This window comes from Notamacropus eugenii, chromosome X (genome assembly GCF_028372415.1).
Source record: "Notamacropus eugenii isolate mMacEug1 chromosome X, mMacEug1.pri_v2, whole genome shotgun sequence".
NCBI classification, from domain to species: Eukaryota; Metazoa; Chordata; class Mammalia; order Diprotodontia; family Macropodidae; genus Notamacropus; species Notamacropus eugenii.
In genome coordinates, this window is record NC_092879.1 from 25,766,989 (window position 1) to 25,791,957 (window position 24,969).

At 39.9% G+C, this 24,969-nt stretch overlaps 1 protein-coding gene across 2 annotated transcripts in view; it reads left to right on the forward strand.

Annotated features, from left to right (window-relative positions):
- LOC140515181 (maestro heat-like repeat family member 5) overlaps positions 1–24,969 on the forward strand; it is a 127,020-nt gene that overhangs the window by 17,292 nt on the left and 84,759 nt on the right. For both annotated transcript variants that reach the window (XM_072625733.1, XM_072625732.1), the window contains exons 4-5: positions 693–824; positions 23,266–23,425. In XM_072625733.1, coding sequence (XP_072481834.1) covers positions 693–824; positions 23,266–23,425 — 292 coding nt within the window. The remainder of the gene's footprint in view (positions 1–692; positions 825–23,265; positions 23,426–24,969) is intronic.

Here is a 24,969-nt window from a genome sequence, read left to right on the forward strand (position 1 = left end):
ACTAGTGTACCCATCTTCCCACACACACCCCAGCACTGACCATTCTCATTTTTTGTCATCTTTGCCAATTTGCAGGGTATAAGATGAAGACTTTTGATTTACTTTTTTCTTATTATTTATTTGGAGCATTCTTCATGTGACTGTTAATAATTTTCAGTTTTTTAAAGATATGTTCGTATCCTTTGACCACTTATCTATTGAGGAGTGGCTTTTGGTTATATACATACAGTCTTATGTATATGATCATATATATGATCATAGATATAGTTGTAGTTATAGCTAGATCTATATAGATATCTGTTAGTTGTCTATATATCTTGGATACCAAACCCTTATCTGAGAAATTTGATGCAAGAATTGTTTCCCCCTTCCCAATCACTTCCTTTCTTATCCGAGGCTTATTAATTTTGTTTGTGCAGAAGCTATCTATTTTATCTTTTACAATTGCTTCTGTTCCTTGTTTGTTAAGAATACGTCTCCTACCCATTGCTGTGAGAGGTATATGACCTATTTATCTTCTAACTTTTTTTAATAGTATGATCTTTAATATTAAGGTCACATATGCAATTTGATCCTACTGTGAAAGACTATGTCTTAATTATCTTGCATCTCAGTGTCTTAACACCTGGCCAAGTGCACAGCAGTAACTAAAATGTTTTAGGGATTGAATTACCTTTCTCCTTTCCCCACAGCAACTAGAACCCAAGCACAGATTTCGCATATTAAAAGTGCTGGAGACAGTTATCACCTCAGGCCCTTTACTCAGTGAATATTGGATCCAAACCTTCACCTGCTTGGCCCTGCAGCACATGCTTCAGGTCACGGTAAGCCTTCTGCTCCTCTGCTTCCAAGGATATATCTAGTGATGGTACTCATAGTTATAGGGTATCCTCTAAGCTTATATATATATGTATATATATATGTATATATCCTCAGAGCATTGGGTTACCTAAGAATGTGGGACAGTTGGATGAAGATGTCAGTTGAAGAAATAAGAAAGTGGAATGATTGGTTTCTGATTTCAGCTAAGGAAAGGATGACATGAAATACAGACATGGAGATATTGAGGGTTTGGTTCCAGACCACTACAATAAAGCAAATATCACAATAAAACAAGTCACATGAATTTTTTGGTTTCCCAGTGCATATAAAAGTTATGTCTACACTATACTGTAGTATCCAATAGTATTATGACAAATATATATATACCCTAATTAAAAATACTTTATTGCTAAAAAAATAATATGCTAACCATCATATGAACCTTCAGCAAGCTGTCATCTTCTCCCTGGTAGAGGGTCTTGCACAGATGTTGATGGCTGCTGACTGATCAGGGTGGTGGCTGCTGAAGGTTGGGACTGCTGTAGCAATTTATTAAAGTAAGACAACAATGAAGTTTGCCACATCGATTGAGTGTTCCTTTCACTTGATCACTTAGAGGCCATCATAGGGTTATTAGTTGGCCTAATTTCAATATTATTGTGATTCAGGGAATAGGGAGGCCTAAGGTGGGGGGAGGGAACAGCAGGAACAGTCAGAACACATATAATATTTATCTATTAAGTTCACCATCTTATATGAGTGTGGTTCATGGCACCCTAAAACAATTATAATAGTAACCACAAAGATTGCTGATCACATTGATCACCATAACTGATATAATAATAATGAAAAATTCTCAAATATTATGAGCCTGCAGCATCTGGAAAAAATGGCACTGATAGGCTTGCTTGTTGTAGGGTTGCCACAAATCTTCAATTTGTAAAACAAAACAAAAAAACTTGCAGTATCTGTAAAGCATGATATATTAAAGCACAGTAAAATGAGGTATGCCTACAGTTGATTTTGTCAAGGTTCTGTAACCTCTGGCTAGTGACAGACTCAGGAAGTGTTGTAAAGAATGTGACTGTCATTGACCTTTTGAAAAAGAATCATCCCTGTCCAGTCCTTTGGTATAGTCTGTACCCAAGACTTCAGGTGGATCAAAGTACAGCCCAGTGTACAAAGATGTCTCCAGAGACACTTATATAACAGGAACACAAACACAGACACACAGGAATAGCTATACTGCTGTGCTACTCAGTTCTTCCTTACAACAACTTTACTTCCCTGGAATAAGGGCCTTCAAAGTTTTAGGGTTCATACAACAGGAACCTGCCAGCCCCTTGTAAGCACAAGCAAAGTTGGATTTTTGTGGGGTTTTTGTTTTTTGGTTTGTTTTTTTTTTGTCCTTCAGTTTCCCAGGTTCAAGCTAAATTGTGAACATCTGAAGGATTGATCCCCTCTGAACCCTAGTAATTCACTCTGCTGAGTCAAGTAGGTTTTGTACCTACTGGCTCTGAGTCAATCAGGGGCTGAGTCTTTCTTATATATTCTGAGAGGCTGGCATTTTGCTTTGGGGGCTCACTCATGAGAAGGCACTTTTGATTCTTCCCTGGTTGAGACTCTACATAGCCATTTGTTAAGGGACCCCCCCTCCCCACCCCCAAACACTGAGATGTTGGTGCTTTCCCAGTCTGGTGGTGTATGTAGGTGGTTGTATTACTTTGTTCAGACAGAACCCTGTCTGTTGAATCTCTGTGTTAATTTCTCTGCTTTTATTTTCTGTACTCATTTCTTTCTACCTATCTGTAATTAAAGTAAAATTGTTGACCTCTTTGAAACTGTCTTTGCTTTAGAAAAGCAGATCAGAGAACCTGTGCTAGCAGCCCACCCTATGTGCTAGTGTGGTTGCTACTACACCTCTTGAATTTAAAAGACTAGTCCTCGCTGTTATAAACAAAGTCCCCTGAACTGCTAGGCTCATGCTGAGGAGATGATTCATTTCACCTCCTGTTGCAAGATTTTCTGGATTCAAGGCCTACCCACCAAAGTCAGGTAGGTCTTAGGAGTGGTTGAAGCCTTGGCTCCTTGAGCCACAGTCAAGAAAACTATATTTATCTGAGTGTCAATTGAAACAGTGGTTTATGCAGCCTGAACCCAAATACGTGAAGGCTATTGACTCTCCCAAAAAACTACCTGGGTTAAATGATACCTTGCCTGTAAGGTCATCTAGTCATTTCTTGAATAATTCCAGAATCTCAGAGTTGGAAGAGACCTCAGAGTCCCTCTGGTCCAACTCATACCTGAACAAGAATGCTCTCTCTAATAGACCTTGCAAGTAGTCATCAAGCTTGTTCTTGAAGATGTCCAGGGAGGAAGAAACCATTATCTCTCAAGGTGACCCATTCCACTTTAGATAGCAATTGTTTTATGATTTAGCACAATGTTTAGCCCATAGCAGGTGCTGGTTCTCTTCCCTTAATGAATATTGGTTGTTTGTCTTGACGTTGAGCCTAAATTTGTCTCCTTGGAGGTATAAGAGATAAGTTGTTCCCAGTTCTGTCCTTTGGGGCAAAGTAGAACACAGCTAATCCTTCTTTGGTGTGACAGTCTTTCAAATACTTGAAGACAGAGATCATGGCCTCCCTATAAGTCTTCAGTTCTCTAGCCTTTACCTCCCTAGGTTCATTGGTCCCACCTAAGCCAAAGAGAACCTCAGTTCCTTTCAAATACAGCTATCATGTTCCCCTTAAGTTAAACATTCTCAGTTCCTTTGACTGACATTGATTGTCATCTACCGTGTCAACCACCTCTCCCAACTTTGAGTCAGTCTTCACATTTGATAAGCATATCATCTATGCCCTTATTCAAGTTATTGATAAAAATGTTGAACAGCCCAGGGTTCAGCATAAATCCTTGGACCATTGTACTATAGTCCTTTCTTCATGATGATATCAGACCATTACTGTGGATTCTTTGGATTCAATCCATTCTGCATCCATCTAACTGTATGTGGGATCATCCAAGTCTTTCCATTATGGTTCACAAGGGTCATATGAGGAACTTTGTCAAAAAAGCTTTGCTTAAATCTCGGCAAATTAGAGAGATAGCATTCTTCTGATCTTGCCTTGTGTGATTTGCCCTTGATGAGACCATCTGAGCATTTTGTGAGCACTGTATCTAGTATTTTGTCAGGAATCAAAGTCAAATTCTTTCCACTTTCTCCCCTTTTTGGAAAATCAAGAAAGTATTTGCCCTTCTCCATTCCTATGACATCTCTTCCCATTCTCCATGATCTTTTGAAGAGCTCAGTCCTTTGAGTATGTGGGAATGGCATTCATCTGGGCTGAGCGACTTGACTTAGTTAAGGAAAGCTGTGTATTCTCTTCCTTTCTCCCTACTCAGGAATGATTTCTTATCCCAGGCTCCACCTGCAGTCATGATGACTTATTTGGGAAAAATGTCTCAGTCAGGGGGACCCACTGCACACAAGTATTTCTTAAGGGCCCCCTATGCTCCAGGCAGTATTCTGGGTTCTACGAATATAAAGGCAATGGGTGAAACAATCACTCCTCACAAGGAGCTTATATTCTAATGGGGGAGGCAACAATGGCATATTTATAAACATACAAAATAAATATAAAGTGAATCAATGCAAACCTATACCAAGAAGTTAAATACAGGTCATTTGGGATAAAGATCATTAGCAGTTGGGAACGTGGGGCATGGGACAGAATCATGGAAGGCTTCACTAGATAGTTCAGCAGCATCTCAAAGGAAGAAAGGTACTTTGTGAGAATGAAGTGTGGAGAAGGAAATGCATTCTGGGTCTAACGCACAGAGATTGGAGATGGAGAAAGATGCTGTTCACAGAATTTGGGAAGGAGAGTTATGTCCAATGAGACTGGAGAGATAGGTTGGGGCCAGGTTGTGAAGAGCTTCAAAAGCAAATAGAGGAGTTTATATTTTATCCTAGAAGCAATTAGAAGCCTCTAAGTTTATTAAGAAGGGGAATGACATGATTTGATCTATACTTAAGAAAAATCACTTTGGTAGTAGTATGGAGGAGGGACAGGAGCAAAAAGATGAGATAGGAAGACCAATTGTTGTTGTTCAGTCATGTCTGACTCTTTGTGACCCCATTTGAAGTTTTCTTGGCAAAGATACTGGAGTAATTTGTCATTTTCTTTTCCCTCTCATTTTACACATGAGGAAACTGAGGCAAACAGGCTTAAGTGACTTGCCCAGGGTCACATAGCTAGGAAGTATGTGAGGCCCAATTTGAACTCATGAGCATGAATCTTCCTCACTCCAGGCCTGGCACTCTATCCATTGCAGCGTCACTTGGCCGTCTAGGAAGGCCAGTTAGGACATTGCAATAATCTAGGTAAAAGGCAATGAAGGCTGAATTAAAGTGATAGCTATATGGGTGAAGAAAAAGAGAGATTGTGGAGGTAGAAACAGCAGCATTTGACAACTAGTTGTATATGTGGGATGAGGGAGAGTGAAGAATTGAAGATACACCAAGGTTATGAGCCAGAAAGACCTGAAATGCCACTGTCTTCGACAAAAATAGGAAGATCTGGAAGAAGGACAGGCTTGAGGAGAAAGACACCAACATCCTTTTTGGATGTGTTGAGTTTAAGCTGCCTCTGGAACATCCTGTTTGAAATTTCCAACAGACAATTGGTGATACAGGATTGACGCTCAGGGGAGAGATTGAGACTGGACTTATAGATCTGGGAGTCATTGGCATAGAGATGACAATTAAGCCCATGGCAGCTAATAAAATCACTGAGAGTTTAGAGAGAGAAGAGAACCTTGGACGGAACCTTGGGGAATACCCACAATGAAGGGGTGTGATTTGGATGATAAATTTGGAAAGGGGGTTATGAAGGAGCAGTTAGGTTGGAGGAGAACCAAGAGAAAGAAATCTCCAGGTCAAATGAAGTAGAGAGGTCAAGAAGGATGAGGGCTGACCAACACCATTAGATGTGGCCATTAAGTGATAGGGATGAAGGATGTTATCTGCCTCCTAACAGAGAGGTGATGGATGCAGAGTGTAGAATGAGGCTAGATTTTTCTGGGCATGGCCAATAACAACTGTCTAGAGATCTCGGTGCCTCTTGAGGGACTGCCCTTGTTGTCCCTTTGAACACTCTGGCTGGACAGAACCACTGATACCAGAAGTTTCCAGTACAGATGGTGGGATCTCAGAGACTTTACCAGGTCTTTCCTCAGCTTCTGGAAACATAGCCTGCTCATTTAATCTCTTGTCTCCATCAATGAAAGGTCTTTTTGCTACTCTGATTTGGTTCTTGGTCTAGTGCTCCCACAACTCAAACCCAGGCACTCTGTGGATGACATTTGGCATAGTTGGATGGGATCGTGGAGCCCACAAGCCAAAGCCATACAGTGCTTCAGAGCCAAAAGAGGGAAGGGGAGATTAAGAAATAATATCTTGAGAGGACATAGAGAGAGCCAAGATGAGATCTGATTGGTGAAAGGAGATGTATGCTATTCACAGTGAGAGTGACCAAGGCTCCATAGAAAAAGGAAACCAACCCCCTCCCCACTCATGGTTGGAGGGGACTGGAATGGGGTCCCCACAGCTAGGGCAGGAGCCTTGAGAAAAAGGTAAAGTGACTGAGGACAGCTAGTGACAGAAAAACTGTGGTGAGTGGGGAGGATGAAGAGGATGAGGAGGTGACTGGAAGCCAAAGGGAGGGGGAGGGGAAGGAGGAGGAGGAGGAGGAGAACTGCACTGACTATTCCAGGACTTCAAGTCCTGATCTTCTGGTGTTGTAGTGGCTCTGTCTCTGCCAGTCCAGTTCTCATAGGAAACTCCGTATCTTGTGGGGTATTTGAGAGAGAGCCTTGTGCACGTGGCAGTGGAAAGGCCAACTTGCCAAGAGAGCTCTATGGCCAACACCATTAAAGGGTCTTCCTTTCCAGAAAGTATCTAATGTACGTGAGGAGCAGAGCTGGCTTTGGGCCTGATCCCAAGGGGCTCCAGGCCCACTCCTACCACTGTCTGTGCTCCTCTGCATATGGAAGTGTCTGCCCTCAGGGATGGGATGTTCCCATCTCAGGGAATGGAAAGCTTTTAGAGCCATTTTTGCTAGGGGAAATTCCTGAAAGGCTTTATACAAATGTTTTGACTTTTTCTTAGCCTAAGGACATGTTTAGTTCAAAGCAAAGACATTTAATGAAATGAAATGGTAAGAACATTTACAATAAAACATTCTTCCCATAAGTGTGAGGAACTTTCTCCCACAAATATACATACTCTCAGAGGGAAGAGATTACATATGAGGAGCACCCCCCCATATGTATGCATATTTTTTAGAGCACCAGAGCCACCCCAAATGTCCCCAGGCTGCAAGTGTGGGCTGGTGAGAACTTCTGTGCCCTCATCTCCACAGGAGATAGAGCTGGGGAAAAGGAAGAGAAGGCAGAGAGGGAGGAGGAAGAGGAAATCATTGTTCAGGGACAGTTCCCTCCAGGGCTGCAGCATCCCTCCCCCATCTTCTAGTGATGCCATGTCCCAGCTCCCTCTGGGCCCTCTCCTCAGTGGCCTTTGCTCTGCCTGTTGGCCTGCCTGAGCCTGCTGGATTCCACTGACCTCCATCAGCCTCTCCAGGCTTCACTGATATTACAGCATCTCTGCTGGACTCTGTTCTCTACTACTCTCTTTTGGGCTCTTCTCTTGAGGGCCAGCAAAATCATATCAACTTCATTCCTTGATTGGGTCAAGTTGACCGATCCTACCATACCCAGCTGGGGATAAGCTTAGGCCTTTCCTTTTTGATCCTTTTATCCCCCTAGATATCAAACCTTTATGTTACAAATAAGTTAGATAACTCAGGGTTCTGCCACTCTTAAGGTTGGTGAGGAAGGCAAGGTTAGTGTTTCCACCTATGGAGCCCCAACTCTTGTCTTTATTATGAATGTGTCAGCAGCAAAGCCCATTTGGTCTGTGAAAGTCTCAGTCTCCTGACAGCAAAATCACCCCATCAAAAGCTCTTATAATCAGGAGATAACCATGACATAGTAACCATGGAGTCCTAATTGAATTGCCATCTGAGCATACCCACTAAGTGGCTGTCTGACTCCAATGAGAAGGAAAGCTGCCCCTGAGATGGTCTGGTACCCTTTGCATAGCTCTAATATCAAGGATACTTCTCCTGACATCAAACTTTGTCTTGACCCTTTATGATGGCTACCCCAGGGGCCACATGGGGCCCTCAAGTGTGGCCTTTTGATGAGTCCAAGTTTTACGGACTAAATCCTTTTATTAAGCAGATTTGTTCTGTGAAGTTTAGATTCAAAGGACTGTCCTTGAGGACCTAGGGGGGATTTATTCTGTGAAGTTTGGATTCAGTCAAAGGGCCACACCTGAGGACCTAGAGGGCATTTGTTCTGTGAAGTTTGGATTCAGTCAAAGAGCCACACTTGAAGACCTAGAGGGCATTTGTTCTGTGAAGTTTGGATTCAGTCAAAGGGCTGCACTTGAGGAACTAGAGGGCCGTGTGTAGCCTCAAGGCCGCAGGCTCCATACCCCTGTTCTACCCATTACTCCTAGTTCTTAGAGCTACACAGAAAAAGCCAGAACCACTTTTCAGCATGACAGTCCTTCAAATACTTGAACAAAGTCACCTCCTGAACATTCCCTTTTCCAGCCTAAACATTCATTCAGTTGGTTTCAGTTTTTTCAGTTGACCCTTCCATACCACAACCCAATGACCTTCACCATCCTGGTTGCTCTTCTTAAATGGGGGTACCCAAAAATAATCATGTTACTCTAGACATGGCCTGACAGGTATGCTACCAAGAGGACATTAGCATTCCTTTCCTCCACATCAAAGCCATGACTTCTGTTGAGTTTACTGTACACAAAAGCCCACAGATAATTTTCAGAAAGTCTGCTATCTTCCTATGGCTCCACCTCTTCCCTGTACTTGTGAAGGTGATTTTTGAACAAATGCCCCAAATCTGTGCAACAAGAAAAGAGTCTTTAATGCCTTAAGGCAGATTCACCCTCATGAGTATTCCTGAGACTTGGCAGAAGAAACCCAAGCCTGAAATATGGCTCTGGTTGTGCACACCTTATCCAAAAGGAATTGTATCATTAAAGGAGGGGGTTAATATTGTATGTTAAGACAGTCAGTAAATATTAATTATGTGCTAGACATTGTGCTAAATAAATGCTGGGGACATCAACATGCATCGTTCATTGTTTTTCAGTCATGTCCAATTCTTCATGACCTGATTTGGGGTTTTCTTGGCAGAGATACTGGAGTAGTTTGCCATTTCCTTCTCCAGCTCATTTTACAGATAAGGAGACTGAGGCAAACAGGCTTAAGTGACTTGCCCAGGGTCCCATAGCTAGTAAGTGTCTGAGGCCAAATTGGAACTCAGGAAGATGAGTCTTCCTGACTCAAGTCCCAGGGCTCTATCCAACTGAGCCATCTCACCACCCATAGATATACATAGCTCGTATACCTAGCTTTCCTCTGAACTTTTGAAAACTGCTTTCCCCAGATCTAGGCTGCATTGCAGATGGGCCTGGCTTTTTTCTCACAAACGCCAAGAGCCAGTATTTACTCCCCCCATCCCCAAGGTTCCCATCATTTCTACCCCAGGATCCAGTTCTTAATGTTTTAATGAGAATCAGATTCAGACTAGAATTTTCCCCTGTTGGTTTCTCCACCTTTTGGAGCATGAACTGATCATTAAGGCAAGATAAAAAGTTATTAGCAACTCTGCTTTGGGCAGAAGGAGGGAGCTCCTGCTGAGGATGCCTAATTGAAGTACCCTTCCCTGTATCATGCCTTTCTGCCAAGTGTGTGATCTGCTGTGTGAATTTCTCATCTATTCCTTCTTCTTGTCCATGATTTTCTCACATGAGTATACCATTTTCTTTCTTTGCTTTTAAACTTGTTTATTCTTTTGAAAAACCACATTTTATTGATGCCTTTTGTCTTGTATTCACTTCCCATCCCTTCCCCTCTAATTGAGCCTTCCCTTGTGACAAAGAAAAACAATTAAGCAAAACCATCTGATAGAGTCCCTTTCTGACATGCATTCACTATTCAATCACTTTTGTCCTATACCTCCTAGTCCAGAGGAAGAAGGGTGGTTTCATTATCCTTTCTGTGGAATCTTAAATCCTCACTGCTTTTGTTTGTTGGGTTGTTTTCATTTTAATATCCTTTTTAAAAATTCTGAACTTAAATACTCCCAATGAGCATTTCCACACACACATCAGAACCCCAAAAGTAGATTCAATGTGAAACTGCAAATCTCCAATTTATAATGCTTGGTGTTTTTTTAAAAAATACATAATAATTCCACATGTTACTTTCAGAGTAGTCTCTTTTATCTATGCTGCTTCTGAATTTCCTTAATTTCCTTTCCGCACATTAAAAGAAATCAAACAAATGTTTGTCTCTTTTCTCTGGAGTCCCTCACCTTTCTGCCGGGATGTGGGTAACATACCACATTATGGATCCTTTGGGGTTGTTTTGATCAGAGTTCTGAAGTCCCTTGAGATGGTTTTTTATACATTGTTGTTGTCTTTGCCTCAATTGTTGTGTTACCTCTCAGTTTGTTCTACTAATGTAGAGTAACTGTTAATGAAGTCTAAGATTCTCTGATATTGTCCCTTTCATAATTTCTTACAGTATAACAATATTTCATTACATTTATAATCTGCATTTTGCTCAGCCATTCGCCAATCGATAGGAAATCCCTTCTAGTCCTTTACTTTTTGTTATTCCCTTTTAATCTGCCCTTTAGAATCAGGAAGCTTGTCCTTTTCTTGTATTAGCCTCCCTTATAACACCCTGTCTCTTCTCTGTCATTGTTTGTTTCCTTAATGAGTTTAATTTATTTCTGCACCACCAGACTGTGCGTGCATATGTTCAATCCACTTGTGTCCATTTTGGATAAGAGCAAGGTTCACCTGAGGCCCACTCCCTTACCCTTTCCTCCATGTTTGTATACTCTTCTTCCCATATTCTTCAATTATGAAAAATAACCAGGTCTATCCCTTGGTTCCTTCTTTCCCTAGTAGTGTATTTCTCCTTTTATCCTCCTTTTATTTCCCGTCTTTGAACTCTCAGAATAGAGCTAACCCACTCTAGATCCTTAAAAAAATATTTTTTAATTCACTGAATACCCTTTGAAGACATTAAGGTTCTAGAGGGATTCACCTCTCTCCCATTAGGTTGTTGTCATTACATCATGATAGTCCTTTACAATTGTTCATATTGTTCTAGGTTTCTTGTGGCTCTTGTGTTCGAATTTCAGAATTCCTATTCAGTTCTGGTCTTTTTATCAGGAATGCTTGGAAGGCCTCTTCTATTAAAGATCCATTTTTCCCCTTGAGAGATTATACTTCACTTGGCAGGGTAAATTAATCTTTGATGTAAGCCAATATCTTTTACCTTTTAGAAGGTTGCATTCCAAGCTCTCCTCTCATTTTTAGTTGAAGCTGTCAGGTTTTTTGTGATCCTGACTGAAGTTCCTTGTGTAATAAGGTTTGCTCTGCTCTTACTCTTTGAGGGCCAGATGTGCTACATTTTTCCTCAAGGCTCCCAGGTACTCTAAGAGATTGGGGAGAGTGGTTTCTTTCTCTACTACCATCATTGGCTCAAGCCCTCCATCAACTGTGTTGTCCCTATTTTAGAGGTCCATGGTTCTATTTGACCACTTACCATCAGATTAGCTCTTACAAAGGAAGATTTACTCCATATGGACATTTTTTCCAGTACCCCGAGGACATAATCTTCCCTATATGACCATGTCCTCATGGTTAGGGGTAAGAATGCTGTGGGGAATTTGACTTGAATTTGACTGGAGTCCTTTGTAGCACTGATCCACCTAAGTTTATATGTAAAAATAGCATTGTTGCTGGCTTTTACTGCACTAAGTCCCAAAAATCACTCTAGATCTGGCCTGCACAGCATGTAGCCCATGGGCTACTTGCAGCCAGTCAAAGGGTTTTGGGTAACCTGCAAAAAATGTAGCAGATGTAAAAGAAAGTAAAGATGTAACCCCCACTTAACCTGCTGTCTACTAGTCACTATTATGCCCATTATTTAAGTTGGCAGGTAGGTTGTTAATGTGTACCCTCTCCTCTTTGTCATGTGACCAACCATTGCCAGTCCATCTCTAGTCTGAAAGGAATCAGAATCATCTCTTTTCACTGTGTTTTTGATCATTACCAGCACTGAACAGGGACAAAGTGAGTGCAGTCACACGCCAACACAGCTGATGCCCACTATGCAATGAGCAGCAACAAAGTGAGGGCTTCTTCCCCTCCCTCCCTGCACAGCCAACCTCCAAGTTACATGAGTGTCTAGGGCTCTCCCCAAGGTCAGACACTCAGTTCAGTATTTTTTTGTATGTGAGCAGTTGCTGTTGAGATTTTTTTGGTTTTAACATTAAAGTTTTAGGGATGACTTTGTAAAATGGATGATAAAAAGAAATGGAAGATCGAATTGGAGCATAGAGTGTTTAATTCGGAATGAACAAATGGATACTTGTTTACTTACATGAGAGACAAAATATTGTTCCTTGTTTGCTGAGAAATAATAGCTGTTCTGAAGGAATATAATCTTTGCTGCCATTTCTTATCAAAACATCCTGACTTAAGCAAATTGGACACCAATAAAAAAGTGAATTAAAATGTCCAAATTGTTGAAAAATCTCAGTGAGAAATAAATGGTTTTTCAAGAAAGTAAACTCAGAAAATGAGGCAGCTACTGAGGTTAGTTTTCAGGTTTCTTAAGAAATTGATTTCAAAAATGATTCTATAGTACAGCAGACTGATTGCTGAGAACACGTGTAATACATGCCACTCACTAAATGTAAACAGTAAGAAATTAAATGTATTAAAATTTCAGTATAAAAATACTGAAAAATGTGTTAAAACTTGTATCACTTAGCAAAGTATTTTTAACATTAATGTGATTTCCTGATAAACAAATCTAAAGTAATAAGTATAATTAATTGATATTACATAAAATTTCCCCCTTTAAAAATATGGTTTATTTGCAAAATAATTAATTATACCTTTACTTGGAAAGTGAGCTGCTAAAAACCCATCTGTGGCCTGAAGAAGTTTAGCCTATTTTAATTTTGGCCTCTACCTACTGCCAAGTTGTGCAGGTCTGGTCTAGATGATCACTGTGCTCCTGAGGTCTTCATGCTAGGTTGGCTACAATAATTGGCTTGTATTCCTGGATGCCTAGATTCTTGTGGCTCATGCTTCTGGCCTTTGCAACTCCCAAGGTCAGAGACTCCACTTTCTGCACCTAGAACAGAAAGGGATTAACAAACTAGCCAAGGAGACCCTGTTTCTCAGGGCATCTTATGGCCTGAAGAGGGGAGAGGAAATCCTAAAATTCTCCCTTTAACTTCATGGTCTCCCCAGATTTTGTGAGTAAAGGTCATCATCTCATTCCCTCCAGATGCTAATCCAGAAACAAGAGACAAAGAAATGCCCCAATATGACTATATTTGTCTCACAAAAGGATTCTGGTAGGGTGCTTTCATTTTTAACTTTTGAGAATTAAATTGTGAATTATGAGTACTAACTGTTCTTTAAAAATGATAGAATTCTTCTGTGAGTCCATCAGGTCAGAAGTTTTTTCTTTGGTGGTTCCTTTGCAGCTAGATCTAGTTCCTTTGCTGAGATTGGGTTATTTAAGATCTCTGTCTGGTCTTAAGATAGTTTGAGTATTTTATATTTTCGAAGATTTTCCTCTATTTCTTGTGTTTCAATTATGTTGCATCTAACTGTGCATAATATGTTCTGATTATTCTTTTTATTCTGGTTTTGCTCTGATTTCACCCTTGCTCCTTTGCTCTTTTACTGATTTGATTTTTCTGTTATCTTCTCTTTTTTCTAATCAAATTAGCTAAGAGTTTATCAATTTTATTTTTTGTTATTTTTCAGTCATTTTAGTTGGGTTCAACTCTTGTTGACCCTGTTTGGGGTTTTGTTGGCAAAGATACTGGAGTGGTTTGCCATTTTCTTCTCCAGCTCATTTGACAGATAAGGAAACCAAGGCAAACAGCTAGCTAGTCAGTGCCAGAGGCCAGATTTGAATTCAGGTCTTCCTGATTCCAGGCCCAGTACTCTATCCATTAAGCCACCTACCTGCCACTCAATTTTATTGGCCTTTTCTGAGAATAAGCTTTTAAACATAATACAAATGCTCCAGGACCGTTCTAATAGTCCAAAATTTGAAAACCAACAAGATAGAAATAGGTTCCTATTCCATTTTTCCTATCTGGGGTATCCAGGCAACTTGTGCCTGCTTTCAACAATAATTTTTTCAAAGTAAGTGCTTCAGGTCCACAGGATGCTCAGCTGAGAGCATGGAGGGGTTGCCAAGAGGCAGAGTCTAAGACAGAAGTAGCTTGCCTCTCAATGGGAGCACCTCCATCTCAAGATCCAACTATGAGCTTTTGAACTGCAGCAATTTTAATATGCGCTATTGGAGTTGAAACTTATCATTTCTATGTATTTTTTGTCTTGAATTTAACCTATGTTCCCCTCTGATTTTTAATAGCTTCTCTTTTGTGCTTATTTTTGGTTTATTTGTTGGCTTTTTTAAAAAAATGCATATTCAATTTATGAATCTTTTATTTCGTTAATAAATGTTTGTAAGGATATCATTTTCCCCTTGAGTACTGCTTTAGCTGCATTCCAGAAACTTCGGTGTGTTGTTTCATTGTTATCATTTTCTTTTACATAGTTATTATTTCTGTGATTTGCTCTTTGACTCTACTCATTATTTAGGATTTCATTGTTAAATTTCCATGTGGGTCCATATATTTTGTTTGTGGTCCCTGAACCACTATTTTTACTGTGTTATGGTCTATAAAGGATGTAGTAACAATTTCTATCTTTTCACATTAGTTTATAATATCTCTGTTCCCAAGAAATATGTGTATGTATGTGTATATATGTGTGTGAAGACATCTAAATAAAATGAAGAATCTTGCAAGAATGCACGTGTATAATCTTTATCAAATTGCTTGCATTCTCAATGGGGGAGGGGAGGGAGATCATTTGAAACTCAGTTTTTTAAAACAAAAGTTAAAAACTGTTTTTACACATAATTGGGGGAAAATAAAATACCAAATTTATATGAAATGAATAAAAATGTATTTCTTACTGAAAATATCCATAATATGTGAATTATTTTAGAAAATAAAAGAAGCATAAATATTTTGTTTTGGTGATATGATCAACTTCCTAACCACATGGCAAAAATATGCCCCAAATAACCAACATTAGTCTTTGGAAATGGTGATCTGCTGCTAAGTCATAGCTAAAGCTCTTTCAGAGAAGCAAGGAGGGCAGGGATCAAGCATCCCACCCTAATACAACACTGTTACATGGGACAAATTGTGTACATACTCTGTCCATGAGCAAACCCATTTGTTCATCTGGTCTTCTGTTTTTATATTAGTCATTTCTAGATGTATCGTCTCCTCACCCAGGGGCAACTAGGTGGTTCAGTGGATAGAGCACCAGTGCAGGAGTCAGGAGGACCTGAGTTCAAATCTCACCTCAGACACTTGACACCCACTAGCTGTGCGACCTTAGGCAAGTCACTTAACCCCAATTGCCTCATCCTGGGTCATCTCCAGTCATCCAGATGAATATCTGGTCACTGGATTCAGATGGCTCTGGAGGAGAAGTGAGGCTGGTGACCTGCACAGCCCTCCCTCACTCAAAACAAAGTCAAGTGCAAGTCATGTCATCATTTCTCTGATGGCATGCTCTTCTTCAACAATGAAGGACAAACACACACACACACACACACACACACACACACACATTTGCTGTCTCATTTAGAAGATGCCATGTCTCTTTAGTTTCTTTAGCAGTAAGTTCAGTTCCATATATTCTCTTTTATCTTTCTTTTAGACTTATCCAATATTGAAAGAGGAATATGGAGTCTTCTGTAACTATTGTGTTACTATGTGTCTTCTTGAAGCTCAGATAATGTTTCCTTTATTAATTTGGATGCTAATACATTTTGGAATGTATTAATTTACTATTGACATTGGTTTGTTGTCTATGGTTCCTTTCAGCATAATACCCTTTCCTTATTCCTCCCTTTTCTATTTTTGAATGGTGATTTTTGCTTTGTCAGATAGCATATTTGCAACTCTGGATCTTTTGGATTTGCTTGATGCGTAGCAATTTTTTTCCCATCCCGTCATTTTTATTTTGTGTATAACTGTTTTTTAAAAATGTATTTTTGTAAGCAACAGATTGTAGGGTTCTGTTTTCTTATTCAGTCTGTCACTTTTTTGTTTTATTGAATGGTTTCATCCATTCACATTTAAAGTTATCAGAGTTAGGTTCAAATTTTCCTCCATCTGTCTCTAATATTGGTTTGTTTTTTTTAACTTATGATTTTTCCCCTGGTCTGCTGTAAACATGGTACTATGTTCCTTCACAGTTACTTTAATCTTTTTTAAAGGTGGCCCTGTTCCCACTGGCTCTCTTCTCCTCATCTCTGATCCCCTCTTCTTGTTTCCTACCCCTTTCCTTTCAGATTTCATTAGTACTTTTTCTTTCCTGCTGGTTATATATTCTTCCCCCCATTCTTTTTCTCTCAGTCAAGTAGATTCCCCTGCTTTCCTTCAACTAGTCTTATTCGTTAGAATTTTTTTAATTCCATTTTTGCACCCTTTTCAAAAAAGGTTTTCTGTCCCTCTCTTCATTATCCATCCTCTCTTCCTGTGTACTCTAGGCCCAGATTCTTTGATTCATGACCCCTGTAGTTGCCTGATCTCTTTCTTTTCTCCATATTCCTCATTTGATCAAAGTCTCTCTCCTCTAGGTCACTGCCACTACCTTGTAGGGCTTTTCTCATGGATTCCCTTTTTCCATTATGCCTCACTCCCAAGAGAATGTCACTTACAGCAAGTGTCAGACAGGACACTTCCCCACCACGTTTCTGATTATTCAGCCCCCTTACTTTTGTTTCCCCATTTGCCTCAAAATCTCTTCCTGGGTCTGGGCTCTTCTATTCCCCCAGGTGCCAGTTGCTGCCTGGTATTCCATCTCTTTCTCTCCCCAGGTAGGATAAATAGTCTTTTCAAGCCCCACATCCCCCAGGCCACACCCAACATAAAATTTACATCTCATTTCACAGACCATCTCTCTTCCTCCACAGAAGCATTCTCACCATCAAAGTAAGGCCTTCTTCCTGCCTCCCCCTTTTCAGTCCCTCCCCATCCTCACCTACCCCCTGCAGGCTCTTCTCTTTCTGAGACCACAGGGGTTACTTTCTCTTCATTGTTCACTCTTGGTTTGACTCTGGCACATCACACATACCTCTCTGTCTCCTTACTTTTCATGTACCCTTCCGTGTTTTAATGTAGTCCTTCAAAAAAAATAAAACCTTGATTCCCCCATAAGTAGGCTGTCACCAGGTTCTGTCCATAATGCCCCTTATCCCTATTTTTCACTGTTACCTCCATTTCCACCTTCATTTCTGTCTCCTTGTCTCTCTGCTGTCATTTTGTTCCTGTTGCTGTCCGTGGCTGCTGCGTTCATGCACTCCTCCTACATTTCTGTTATTTGGGGCGTTCAAGAAGCAAATGCAGACAGTTCTTGCTTTATGTAAGTGGACCATTCTGCAAACTTCTCTATAAAAATGTAATGTTGAACAGAACCAGGAGAACACTATACACAGTAACAGCCACATTGTGCCATGACTGACTTTGATAGACTTAGCTCTTCTCATCAATGCAAGGACCTAAAACAACCCCAAAAGACTCATGATGGAAAATGCCATCCGCATCCAGAGAAAGAAATATGGAGTCAGAATGCAGATCAAAGCAGACTATTTGCTCTTTTTGTTTTGTTTTGTTTTTTCTTTCTCTTGGTTCCTCCTGTACATTCTAATTCTTCTATACAATATGACTTACATGAAAATATGTTTAATAAGAATGCATGTGTAGCACCTATATCAAATTGCATGCCATCTTGGGGTGGGGGGAAGGGAGGGAAGCAGAGAAAATTTAAAACTTAAGAAAGTGAATGTTGCAAACTAAAAATGAATAAATTTGTAATTTTTTTAAGAAAAAAATATAATGTGAATTTGCCTAGATATGGGAAAGGGACAGAAGGAGAAAAGAAGGAGACAGCTCACGATGCAGGGAGGGGTCCAGCACACAGTTCAAGGATAAATGGAGGTGGGGGACAGAAAAAGAGAGCACAGGGGAGGAAGAAAAAGGGGTGGGGCAGGCACCTGGGACCCAGACATGGACACAATAGGAGAGAACAGGTTATATGTAAGGCATGGGACAGACACATTGTGCCCAAGGGCCGACTGACAGAAGACAGATGCTGGGTGGACACGCAGGTGAGTGGGTAGAGCAGGGCAAAGGTTTCCTCTTTCAATGCCAGAGGTCTCAAACCAAACCCCCATCCAGCAGTGACCCAGTGATGATCTCTCTGCATGTCTATTCTTCTGCTTTCACTTGGAGGATTTTTTTACTTTGTCTGTTTTGGTGGGGGGTGAAGAGAAGGGGTAGGAGGCCCCAAGCCACGGGGCAGTAGCAGAGAGAGCACACCACAGTACATCTCAGTAAAAGTCACATAGTACAGTAAAATTAACACAAGTAGGGGGTTTTTTAGAATGTAGATCTCTTTCAGAATTCTTAAAGTTTAATTTGTCTAATGTGAATTTATGAATTTATGTAAAGCAAAAACTGCCTGTGATGTCTTTCTGGTTTTCTTTCTAAAAAATGTTTCAAATGCCTCTTTGTTTTTGAATGTTCGTATTTTTTATGTATGATTAATCTCAGATTTGTAGGACAGGTCACCCTGAGCCACATCCTAAGGTCCATTGCTCTTTAGAACACATTATTCCATTCCCTCCTACATTTTTTAGTGGGTACAGAATGGTCTTGAGTTATATGAATATCTTTTCCGGTGTATTTGAAGGCCTTTCTCCATCAGGCTTGAAGAGTTTATGTTTCTGAATTGAATTCTTAAATTTAACCATTACATGTCTTGGAGTCTGCAACCTTGGGTTTTTTGTTTGTTTGTTTGGTTGGTTTTTTTGTTTGTTTTGTTTTGTTTGTTTTCTGGAGGTTATCTGTGGATTCTTTCCATTGGTATTTCATTTTCTATTTTGAGAAGTTCTGGGAAGTTCTCTTCTATTATTTCCTTCGTTATGATGTTAAGGTTTTTTGTCCTATAGTATTCTTCTGGGAGATCTCTTATTCTTACTTTGTCTCCATGCATCTTTTCTTCAAGATCCATCTGTTTTGCTCACTCTGTGAATATGTTTCCTTTTAGTGTTATTGGGGGGTTTTTTGGTTTATTCTCTTCCAAATTGTTCTGTACTTTGTGCATTTGCATTCCCAATCCATCTTTCTCTCTTTTGTTTCTTTGGTGAGACTTGCCCTCACAAATTTCAGTTTTTCTATTCCCCCTATTTTTTTTGCTGTGCAGGTTGTAAATTCTGCTCTCATAAGTCTCATTTATCTGTTAAACTACTCAAGAACAACATGTTACTGTTCCATGTTCGTCTCACTTTGTACAGGGTGCTCTGTTTCATCTAGTGTTGAATCATTTTACTTTGTTTTGTGGTATTTATTCATAGATGCTTGAAATCATTTACTAGATCTGGGGCTATGTTTCATTCTGTTGTTCATGTTTTCCCTGTTGATTTATCTGCTTGTGTTCAAGGTCTGAATTTTCTTCTTCCTGAAATCTTTGGTATTTTTAGTCCTTCCCCTGCCCACCTCACTGCCTTATTTTCCCTTATTGTTTTCTTTCTGACTCCCTCCCCTCTGACTCCTTGGGTTCCTTGGGAGATGAATCATGAAGTGTTTCAGCCTCTTCCCACACCAAGCAATTCACAGCTCACCAGCCTAGCTCTTTGTCCCAAGTGACTTTTGGTTGGTCAGAACTGGTCTCAGCTGTATGCTATGCTCTTTCCTTCAGGTTTATTGGAGTTCTGCATAGCTCCCCACCCCACCCCATACGCAGTGTTTTGTCCTGGATTCCAGTCCAGATCCCTCTGTTCCTTAGTTCTGTGACCAGGCGCTGGCAGATTTAGGATGCTGGTGCTGTGAGATTGCAGACCCTGGTAGGTTTTTACTCTTGAAGGGTTGCAACTTTGCTGGCTTTCATAGGCAAGGCAAATTTTACAACCTGAAGCCAGGCCCTGGAAAGAGGAAGGGAGGAATAAGGGTATGGGATTGGGTTTTGATGTGTGTTGTGTCTTTGGATCTGCTTCTGCAGACTTGCTGCTGGTAGTATGGAAGATAGGGGAGGAGTGCTTTTTTTTAACCTTCTTTTGGATTCCTGGTATATGTTAGACCATGGAGAAAGCTGAAGCTGCTTTATGTTTGGAGCATGGTTTCTGTTTTTGAGAGGTGGGTTGTAGGGATCAGAGAAAATGTCTAATTCTCCATCTTGTTGCTCCCATAACCCAAAGGTCAATAGCTTAAGTTTTCTTCTATTTCTTCAAACTTTTGATTTTGTCATTTTAAAATATCTTTTGCTCCATTTTTTCTTTTAAAAATATTCATGTAATTCTTGTGAAAAATCCATTATTTTCCTTTGAGTCTGCTTATAACTGTTATCAAGTTACTTTCTACTTTTGGGGGATCTCTAAAATTACAGTAATTTTTAATACTGCTCTATATTTTTGTCAGTTTACTCATCTTATCAGTTTTAGTTCCTCAAATGGGGCTTCATGCCAGGGACAGCCTCTGCCCCCTGCTATACTTTTGGGTAAATTGGTTGGCACTGATTGGTTTCCCTCCATACTTTTGGTCTGCCTTCAACTTCAAGTGATTAGGTCCCCATTAGATCTTTAAGATTCAGAGTGCTAGATTTTTAAAGCCTTCTTTGGCATCTTATGATAGAGTGTTAGGGACCTCAGAACCCCTGGGCTTGTTTCTGTTCCTTGGAGCTTCCAAGACCCCCCACCCTGGTGCTTTTTTGACCACTCCGGGGCTTTGTCAAGGAAAATCTTATGTTCTTCTTGTCTCCAGACACAGATCTTTGGGAATACTTGTATCACTGGATCATCTCTGGTTACCTTCAGAGGTTACCCTGTACTGGCACTGGCTTGCTGCTTTCTTATTTCCCTCAGGTTTCTGACTGACCTCATCTGTAGTTCTTGTGTGGAAAAAGTCTCTCATTGTAGTTTCTTATTGGATTTCATAATCATTATTTGGTCTGGTGCAAAACTTGGAGTAGGTATCTAGTAGCTGAGTGGTCTACCTCCCACGTAGGCAGTCACCAGGGCCATATCTGTCAGTGATATTAGAAATACCATAGAGAATAGGAGAGATATCACAGTATTGAAGAAGGACAAATGCTCTAATTTCCCAAAATGGAAGAAAATAGAATCTATAACCTAGGTACCAGTGAGGCTTGATTTTGACTCCTGGCAAAATTCTCAAAGATTTTGTTAATGAGATGATTAGTGAACATCAGGAAAAGAAGAATCATAAAGAGTCAGCATGTTTTCATCTTTATTAGGTGACTACTATGTGCCAGGTACTGTGTTAAGTACTGTACAAATCTTATCTCATTTAATCCCCACAACAATCCTGTGAGGTAGATGCTCTTATTATACCCATTTTACCACTGAGGAAACTGAAGCACACAGAAGTTAGGTCACATAACTACTTAGTATCTGAGACTGGATTTGAACTTGGATCTTTCTAACTCCAGGCTATGTCATCTAGCTGCCTAGCTATAGTTAGTGGAATGCTTTTACTCATTGAATCCTAGGACATAGGTAATAACTGTTATTATCCTTAGAAATGAAGAAATTGAGGCCTGGAGGGGTATAACAACTTACTCATAACATAGCTAGTAAATTATACCAAGAACTCAGGTCTCCTTACTCTGACTACAGGGTTCTTTCTACTTCACCATATAGAGGTCTGTCCTAGAAGCTAGATGAAATAAGTACAGGTGGAAGACAATGAACTTGTCTGCTTTACTTAGCTTTTATTCTGGATTCAATTCATTTATGAGTGAAAATGGAGATGGTCTTGGGAATTTCTTACCCTAAGTGAGAGAGTCATCTAGAACTAAGGATTGTAATTCATTCCAATACACAGAAAGTTGAAAAGACAGTCTTTCAAAAAGCAATATTTGCCTTTTGACCCTTAGCTGAGTGTGGTGGCTGACAGCCTTATCTGTAACTAAAGAGCTGTAAACCTGTTCTTATGAGGGGGAGTCTTTATAGTCACCATATCCTAGTAGATAGGAGATAAAATGGCCAGCAGGTGCCATGCAGTGATGAAGACCAGAATCTTGAAACAGAGAAAAGCTTGGTATCCATGAGACCAATGGATACAAGAGAACATGAAGCAAATGAGAAGCATGGTCTGATAGAGACTACAAGCCAGGAAGAGGTTGCATACTATACCCAAGAACCAAAAAGAGATTGTATATCATAACCAACGAGAAACAGGCCCACTGAGAACAACGTAATATCACTATAATTGGTGGCCCCACAGAGTCGTGAATTGTTTCTCTATCTCTTTACCCTGCATGCATGTTCTCCATGCATGTTCCCTGGCTACATATTTGTGCCTTTCCATGTATTTTCTCTTTCCCTTCAGGAGATTGTGCTCCCAGATTTATGAGGAAACTAGTCCTTTGCTACTTTTCTTACTGTTCTATTTCACTAAATACCTTTACTCTGAACTAAATGTGTCCTTTGACCAACATATTTAAGTAAATACATCACTAGGGGCTTGTGAGCTATTGATTTTTTGCATGGAGGCAGATCTGCACAGTACTTTGAACCTGAAATATCTTTCCTGGGAATGGGGATGGAGCACATGTTAAAGAGCAGAGTGCCTCAGATACTGTGCTGTATTATAGTATGCACAATAATACGGTATGAAGAAATTAGCAAGTATAGGCAAAGTGATCTATGAAATTATGACAAAGAGGGAGTCAGAGAAGGGTTTTTTAGAGAAGGTGCTTCTTGAATTGGATTACAAACAATGGGTCAGAATGTAATAGGTAAAGAGAGAGAGGGAACAATATGAGTAAAGACCAAAGTGAGAAAAGTCAAGAACTTTATTGGATGCAGAAAAATTAATAGAACAATTGACTGCTGCAGAGACTACACAAGGGAAGTAGTAGGAGAGAAGACCAGAAAGGGCGGTACTGGATCAGGTACTTTGGAACAGGACATTGTAGGGTGGGTTGTGACTCAAAGAGAAAGGGATGATGCCATGGTTTGCCTGGATTTATGACTGCGACTGTATAAATGAGTGTCAGTGTCCAAAAAGCTGTCAGGAGAAGCCACTGAAAGGAGGCCGGAAGGCTCCGTCCTCTCCTCCAGCCACCACCACTTTAAGCTCAAGACTTGGGAGTCATCCTATGATCTCTCTCCCTCTGCCCAGGACTTGGAGGAGGCTTACCAGAATGCTGCCAGTGACCTCTTGGTGGCGGTGTGGATGCATTCATCTGGGTTTGTCATGCCCAAGCTGCTCAACATGTTCTGGCCTGGAGAATTCCCTCATCGTAGTGTACTCTATGCCATGGGGAAGATCATTTCCAAGGGTATGTGACACCAGCAGGAAAAAAGGGGGGGAGAAAGAGGCAAATAATGAAAAATATAGTGTTATGAACAGTGCATCTGTACTGGAATGCCAGCTCTGCTTTCTTGTAGGTATATGATATGGGGCAAGTCTCTGGACCTCAGTTTCTCCATATGTAAAGTAAGAGATTTGGACTTAATTTCTAAGGTCCTTTCTAACTCTGATAGCTTTGAGGCCTGCTAAAGGACCCCATAGGGCCTTTGGCAATTTGTCCTTCCATCCAGAGAAATGAATGGGAGGTGGTGAAAAGGGTGAACTCACCTCCAATGAGAAGGAAATTAAAACAATAATTAGAAATTACTTTGCCCAACTGCATGCCCATTAATTTGACACTCTAAATGAGATGGATGAGTATTTTTAAAAATATAAATTGCCCAGATTAACAGAAGAGGAAGTTGAATACTTAAATAGCCCCATCTCAGAAAAAGAAATTGAAGAAGCCATCAGTGAACTCCCTAGGAAAAAAATCTCCAGGGCCAGATGGATTTACAAGTGAATTCTATCAAACATTTAAAGAACAGTTAATTCCAATATTATATAGTATTTCCAATACTATATGGAGAAATTGGTGAAGAAGGAGTCCTATCAAATTCTTTTTATGATACAAATATGCTTCTGATACCTAAAACAGGAGGAGCCAAAACAGAAAAATAAAATTATAGACCAATTTCTCTAATGAATATAGATGCAAAAATTTTAAATAAGATATCAGCAAAAAGAATACATCAACTTATCATGAGAATAATAATTATGATCAGGTAGGATTTATACCTAGAACACAGGGCTGGTTCAATATTAGGAAAACTATCAGCATAATTGATCATATCAACAACAAAACTAACAGAAATGATTATCTCAATAGATGCAGAAAACGTTTTTGACAAAATATAACACCCATTCCTATTGAAAACACTGGAGAGCATAGGAATAAATGGAACTTTTCATAAAATAATAAACAGTATCTACCTGAAAGCATTATATGCAATACGGATAAGATAGATGCGTTTCTAATAAGATCAACGTGAAACAAAGATGTCCATTATCACTACTGTTATTCAATATGATACTAGAAATGTTAGCATTAGCAATAAGAGAAGAAAAGGAAATTGAAGGAATTAGAATAGACAAAGAAGAAACTAAGTTATCACTCTTTGCAGTGATATGATGACATACTTACAGAATCCCAGAGAATCAAATAAAAAGCTACTTGAAATAATAAACAACTTTGGCAAAGTTACAGGTTACAAAATAAACCCAGATAAATCATCTGCATTAGATAATCATCTGACAAAGCCCAACAACAAGAGATAGAAAGAGAAATTCCAGTTAAAGCTACAGTAGACACTATAAATACTTGCCAAAACAAACCCAGGGACTATATGAACACAATTACAAAACACTTTTCGCACAAATAAAGTCAGATCTAAGTAAGTGGAAAAACATCAGTTGCTCGTGGGTACACTGAGCTAATATAATAAAAATGACAATTCTACCTAAATTAATTTT